Source organism: Scleropages formosus, chromosome 7 (genome assembly GCF_900964775.1).
Source record: "Scleropages formosus chromosome 7, fSclFor1.1, whole genome shotgun sequence".
Classification (NCBI taxonomy): Eukaryota; Metazoa; Chordata; class Actinopteri; order Osteoglossiformes; family Osteoglossidae; genus Scleropages; species Scleropages formosus.
The window spans coordinates 30,762,298-30,768,988 of NC_041812.1; the positions used below are offsets into that span (position 1 = coordinate 30,762,298).

At 43.1% G+C, this 6,691-nt stretch overlaps 1 protein-coding gene across 1 annotated transcript; it reads left to right on the plus strand.

The window, feature by feature from the left end:
* The first annotated feature begins 1,498 nt into the window (after positions 1-1,498).
* On the plus strand, positions 1,499-4,902 carry LOC108929047 (cAMP-regulated phosphoprotein 19-like). The gene is made up of 3 exons (XM_018743338.2): positions 1,499-1,671; positions 3,509-3,631; positions 3,940-4,902. Exons 1-3 carry the CDS (start codon positions 1,612-1,614, stop codon positions 4,108-4,110), a joined length of 354 nt encoding a protein of 117 aa, XP_018598854.1. The 5' UTR covers positions 1,499-1,611; the 3' UTR covers positions 4,111-4,902.
* The last annotated feature ends 1,789 nt before the right edge of the window (positions 4,903-6,691 follow it).

Sequence of the window (6,691 nt, forward strand, 5' to 3'; positions counted from 1 at the left end):
CGTAACTTCTATGTGTACAGTAACCCTACGATTCTTCTTGTTGAGCACTACCTCGCTACATAAGACCTGAGGAGGCTGGCCAGTGGTGACAGACGAATCCCATGCTGACAGAGGATGATGTCCAACTGCCATGATGAAAGAGACGTTCCATACTGAGCTGGGGATCCAAGATGCCATTTTGCGACATAATCATTTATTTATTTAATCAGTTACACTGGCTTACAATTTTTACCTTCTAGAATGCCCAGGAGGGGTGGGCAACCACTGGCCTGTGGACCCCCGGAGGTTTTCTTTTCCTCCCTCAACTTTCAGTTGAGAGTTTTTGTTCCTTTCCCCGGTGGCCAGTAAGTATAATAGCTCTATGAAAGTAGTTTGTTACGGTAGCCATTAGTCAACTGTCTTCCTTGTTTGTATCTGTTTTTCTTACCTTATGCCTGTGTTAAAGCGCTCTGTGTCACTGCGTGAGAAGAGCGCTCTATAAAAAAATTAATTGATTAAAATCAGAACCTTTCATTTACAAGTTCATCAATCTTTCTATGCAATAAAGACAATCCTGTAACTACTTATGCATGAAATTATTTGGAAGGTATGGTACTGACTGTGCACTGGTAAAAGGGTTAAAAATGGAAAATTCTTTAACCCTTTTTAATTTCTGTAATAATTTCCAAACTAACTATTCCTTCAATGTGTTCTATCAGGAATGGGTTATAGCAGACATCTGTGGAACAGGCAGTGCTGTGGGTGTTTGTATTTTTGTACTCTGATTTCAGGCCCGTGTAGCTTCAGCTTGGAGTATTCAAAGTACTTCATTTTAAGTGAAAGCAACACAGCTGTAGAAATGGCAAACAGTGAATCCAACTGTCTGCTGAACAAGTAAACTTAGTGAAACACTGCAAGTCTCACAAGCTTTTTATACTGTATTTCACGGTACTTTACTGTTATTCTAATTGGCCGTATTAAACGGTGGAAAACTTCTGGAACTGTAATTTGTCCAGAAGGTTTCCACCACTTTTGCCTCAGACAAAGCGAAGAACAGTAGATGTAGTATCTCAGGAACCCTAGGCCTAGTACCTACTATCTTCCTACTCCTCGCTTTTCTCATATTTAAATTAGCATTAAACTATTTAAATAATGCATACGGATCATGTCAACCCCATTCTTAGATCTACAGTGGAAAAATAAGTGAATTTGTCTTCAGCGTACGGGGCTAATTATTGTTTTTTCCAGGGGGTCAAAATTGATTTCGCTCACTGTCTCTTTCCACCTATAACTAGAAGGAAAGGGGCTTAGTCGTTGAACTACATTTCCCATGACATTTTAAATATTACATTTCAACGTATTATTGGGTTATCTAATTAAGGAGAAAAGCAGTGAAAGGCAATAAAATAAATTAAGGTACGTAAATGATTCTAGGAAGGTTAATATTAAAAAAGCGCTTTGCGTTCAGGAAAAGAAAGCGGCTTCTCGCGCCAGTGACGTGATAAATCCGGCCGCCATCTTGATACGAGAAGCAAGCCCGTTTTCTCAGAGCGGCGGGTGAGGAAGGACGCGGGTAGCGCGCGCGGGGTTGTCGGTTACGGTTTTTCTCGTCTGTACTTTTTCTTTAGAAGTATGTCTGACGGAACCCAGGGGAACAAAACTGTCGAGAACGCGTCGGCCGAAGAGCAGCGGGTAAAGAGATGTCTGCGTCTGCTGCAAACGAGAAAATGACTGACTGAGCTTGTCGGCTAAGTAGCCGGTGTCACTGTCAGCAGTGTCACAACTGACTGAGTGAGAATGTAGTCAGAGTCAGTAATGAACGAAATGGTTCACTGGTGCAGTGTGGTTACACTGCATAATGTAGTCAGTAATGAACTAAATAATCCACTGGTAGATGCGGTGTGGACAGTGGCAGTAGTGCTTGTAGTATGGTTACTGTCATGCAGTCGGTACTGAGCTAACTGGTACATGCAGTGTGGTTACACTGCATAAATAGAGTCAGTCAGTCAGTCAGTGTCCACTGTTCTACTCTAATGCCATGGTCACCACAGCAGGTGTGGTGTTTTGCCACAGTATTTTTATTATTTTTATTTTTTTTTTTTGTTAAACTATATCAGGATTATATGTTGACTTTGAATATTGTTAATAATTTGCTTGGCTGTTGTTTTATTTCATTTGTCTAGTATCTATGGATTCATACAGTGGACAGTCATTAGGGGGAGAGGCTCCTCGTTTTCTAGCATGAGTACAGTGTTCAGTCCCACGTCTTCCTGTTGACGGACCCTCGGCATGGTATCCCGTCAGCTGGGTTCCTCCTCCTCGTGGTTTTCCTACATCCCAGCACTGGATTCATGTGGTTTGGATTTTCTGGGTTTACCTTTAGGACCAAAAGTTTTTAAAATCATTAATCCCTGAATCATCATGGCAGCATTTTTACACTGCTCTTCCCTTACTGTTCAGCCATTCTTGCGCACTTGGCATATTTTTGTTCCACAAAATATGTGTGATGAATAAGAAGTTAAAATTGAATGGGTGTTTAACACTAGTTTTTACCAAAATAATTAAGCATCTAACATTGTGGGGGGGGGGGTTATTGTATTTATCCCCCCACAACTTGGTCAGATTTACATAATTTTAGATTATTCATGAAATGAAAGAATGGTTTGGTTCATATTTGTTATTGGCATTTGTTAATTTGTAGTGAAATTTGTGCTATCATATCTTAAGTTTTCCTGATGTTGGACATCTTCTATAATTCTTTGAATTCAGTGTTGCAGAAGGCCTTCTGGAGCTCCTCAGCTGCCTGAATGTTGTGCTCCTTGCCCCTCTCTGATCACAATTTTTCTTTTAACTTAACTGATGAAGTGTTGGGGTGGTGCAGTGGGTTGGACTGGGTCCTGCTCTCCGGTGGGCCTGGGGTTCGAGACCTGCTTGGGGTGCCTTGCGACACACTGGCGTCCTGTCCTGGGTGTGTCCCCTCCCCCTCATCCCCTGTGTTGCCGGGTTAGGCTCCGGCTCAGGCTCCGGCTCACCGCAACCCCATATGGAACAAGCGGTTCAGACAGTGCATGTGTGTGAGATGAAGTGTTTCTAACAGAATTTTGTCCGCTGTGTCAGTTCAGGCCCTTTCTTGTTTTATTGGAGCAGTGTTGGTTCTGGCAGAATGCCGAGTTGTCAAAGGGTACTGTGCTCAGCTTGTGTCCTGGTTTTCTAATGTATCTTTTTCTCAGATCCACTGACAAACATTCAGCTTTGTTTATTCAGTCCTGTCCTGTCTCCCCTGCCCCACATATTATTTGTCAGTTGTGTGCAGCAGCAATAGAGCTGTACATTACTTTTTTCAACCTGGAGGCATTCAGAATTGTTATTGAGCTAGATGTTGTCTGTACATCTTCCTGGGACAGCTGGAACATAATTACTAATACATGACACAAGCCATCTGTAGTGGGACACTGTTAGAGGAAGCTGGGCCTTTGGAACTGGGTGCTGGTGCCATGACATGACTTCATATTTTGTCCTGTCTGTACAGGAAATGCAGGATAAGGTGATCAGTCCAGAGAAGGCAGAGGAAGCCAAGCTGAAGGCGCGCTACCCCCACCTCGGGACCAAGCCTGGGGGCTCTGATTTCCTCAGGAAACGACTCCAAAAGGGGGTAAAGGCTCAATTTTCCCAGATGTAGAGGCTCCCCACATTTAATTTAGCCCTTTTCACAATCCCCATGTAAAATCAAAACCAGTCAGACAGCTTTGAATGCAGATAGGGTAAACAACTGATTAGCCTGCACAGTCTAAAACAGCCACCCTTATCCCAAAGTTTTGGATTCCATATTTGTTTAAAGGGGGGGCAGTGGCATTTTTCTGTGTATTGTTGCCTTAATCATTAGTGCTACACCAGTAAGAAATGCTGTTGTCAGTGTAGTGTACTGAGTCTTCTCTTGTTTGTTGCCTTCCCTTCCCTCAGCAAAAGTACTTTGACTCAGGTGACTACAACATGGCAAAGGCCAAGATGAAAAACAAGCAGCTGCCACTGGCAGCTGCAGAGAAGACTGAGATCACTGGAGACCACATCCCTACACCTCAGGACCTGCCCCAGAGAAAAACCTCTCTGGTGACCAGCAAGCTGGCAGGCTGATCAGCGGGGTCAGGTGGCCCTTCTGTGCCCTTGTCTGTGTGTGTTACATACCTCCCCTCCATAAATTCACCCTCTTGCATCATTCTATCCCTTTGTGTTAATCCATTTCCTTTCTGCTGTTCTACTTTACCTCCACACCTGCATGCTCTGAAAAGACATACAAGGAGTAGGCATGCTGCAGTGGTTCGCAGTTCCTGGATGATCCACGCTTGTCTGATCTCGCACATGAAGAGGGCTCAGTTCCCAAGGAGACCCAGACAAGTCTACTGTAAGCTTAAAATGTACTGTAGAAAATTATGTACATCTCCTAGATTTGAGTTTCAAATGAGTCAACATTTTAGACTTTTACATTTTATTCTATCATTCCTCTTCTAAATTATAAAGAGCATAAATGTTTTTGAAAACCCTGTTTTGTTCATGTTTACACTCTTTACCTTGTCCATTTTGTTTTTCCATCATAGATCACAAAACAATTGCTAGGTCCTGTCTAAGGAAAAGAGCATGTGTGATGCTATATTCTGAGAGGTTGTTTGTCTGACTCTGATCTTGAATCCCTAAAATGGCCTTAAACTCTCAATTCAGCTTCAGCCAGACTTTCTCTTGGACAATATTTGTCCACAAAAAATATCCCTGTGACAAGTTGGGAATGTATGCTGATCTGAGACCAGCCCTGCTGAGGTTTTGTGGATTGGTAACTTGCTAAATGATGGAAAGTATGCATGAGCATTGACTGTACTGTCACTTTGGTGCCATTTTGTAAATAAAATAGTTTTGCACAAATACCTGTTTCATACTTCTAAGAACTGTGTAGTGCTTGTTGTAGTGGGACTTGATTAATCACAAGTTATATTTGCACAGAACTGAACAATGAATGTTAATACAAAATGAAATATGGTTTCTGCACTGGTGACCCAGTTTTAGTAGCAGGATTATTTATTTAGGTGATGTTTTTCTCCACTGTGACTTATTGTGAGGTTAATACACTAGCTTGCTTTAGTTATAGAGCTGAGTCCCCCCCCCGTATCAGTTAAACAAATACCATGTTAAAGTGTACTGAAGCAGACCTTCAACTCAGGCCTTTTGAGTGCAAACCAAGAGCTTACAGCTGCTGCCTCCAAATGCTCATCTAACTTTCTACCTTAAGTTAGACACCTGTATTCAAGGTGCAAAGTTGCTTTTATACAGTAGAGTAGCTATACTGTAAAATTTCAGGGTAAGTACAAGTTAATCTGTCACCTGTAGGTAACAAATAGCAAAACTCTTGTTACACTTCTCTCAGTACACCAAGGCACTCCCTAAATACCCTCCTTGCCCCTCAAAACTCAAATGTGTGAAATTAGTTCAACTGCAATTGAATTGGTTAAGTGGGAAACAAACTATTTGAGGGAGGATTTATGAACATGAGGTCTGGAGAATAACCATTATCTGGTATTTGGTATCAGGAAAACCAATTCATACATCCATCTTGTTGAAACAGAAAACAGTAATTGGAGAATTACCTGCTGGTAGGACTAGTGCATTTGACATTTGCATCCAGCAGATGCTGTTTTCCTCTCTAGAGCAGTTTAGTATCAAGTGAACAGCAGTGAAATGGTCACTTATCAGGTCCCTTAGATTAGCTTCCTGACTCCTCAGTTTCTTTCAGCTGGTGTTCTACAGGGCTTGGTTCTGGGTCCCTTACTCTTCTACATCTTCACAGCTTCTACTCACTCTCTCACTATCATGGCTATGTTGCTGATTCCTAGCACATTCCTCCCAGCTGCTTCAGACATCACTGCTTGGACAGCTTACCATCTACAGCTGAATTTCTCCAAGATCAAGTTCCTTCACCTTCCATCAGCCCCATCCAGCTGTTGGGAATTCTCAATTGAACTGGACAATTTGCTCAATTAATCCTCTTTACAGGTCAAGAATCTGTGTAGCAATTGACTCAAACCTCTTCTTCTCCCAGCACATTGAAGTTGTAACTTAACCCTGCAGATACCACCTATATGACAGCTCCACAATATCCATGCAGATCTTTGTCCAGGTTACTAATATCCTGTCTGCACTATAGCAACAACCTCCTGCCATCAAGCCACCCCAGCTGATCAAAAATGCCATGGGATGAGTTGTATTTGACCTGGCAAAGCATTCCCATGTATCTCCCTCCCTGTCTCTGCAGTGACTTCCTGTGGGGGCCAAATCAAATAGAAAAATCTGGTTATGGCCTTCAAAAGGGCCAAAAGATGTGCACCCTATTGTCATCAGGGCCCGATCACCCCTTCCACCCCCAGCAAGAGCGCTACGCTCCTCCGGCTACCTGGTGGCTCCTCTCACAGGATTTCCAAAACTCAAAAAGTCCACCACGTTGTTGCTTCTGCCTCTCCTGTGGTGGAATGAGCTCCCTCTCTCCCTCTGAACTGCTGAATCACTTAAAGAAAGGTGTCAAAACACATCCATTTCAGAGCCGCTCCTTCCAACTCCGTAACTTTACGTCGCCTCATCCGAACGCGCCACCGTCGTGTTTCTTTTAGTTCTGTAGGAAGGGGCTCGTGAGCGTGTGGCTGCACGAGCGCGCCGCACTTCGCGGTCACGTGCC

Excerpts from the sequence above, each read along its gene's own strand:
- LOC108929047 (XM_018743338.2), top strand. The coding sequence starts at position 1,612 with ATGTCTGACGGAACCCAGGGGAACAAAACTGTCGAGAACGCGTCGGCC. Across the intron at positions 1,672-3,508 it reads CGTCGGCCGAAGAGCAGCGG|GAAATGCAGGATAAGGTGAT; the intron begins GTAAAGAGATGT and ends CTGTCTGTACAG. Across the intron at positions 3,632-3,939 it reads GGAAACGACTCCAAAAGGGG|CAAAAGTACTTTGACTCAGG; the intron begins GTAAAGGCTCAA and ends CCCTTCCCTCAG.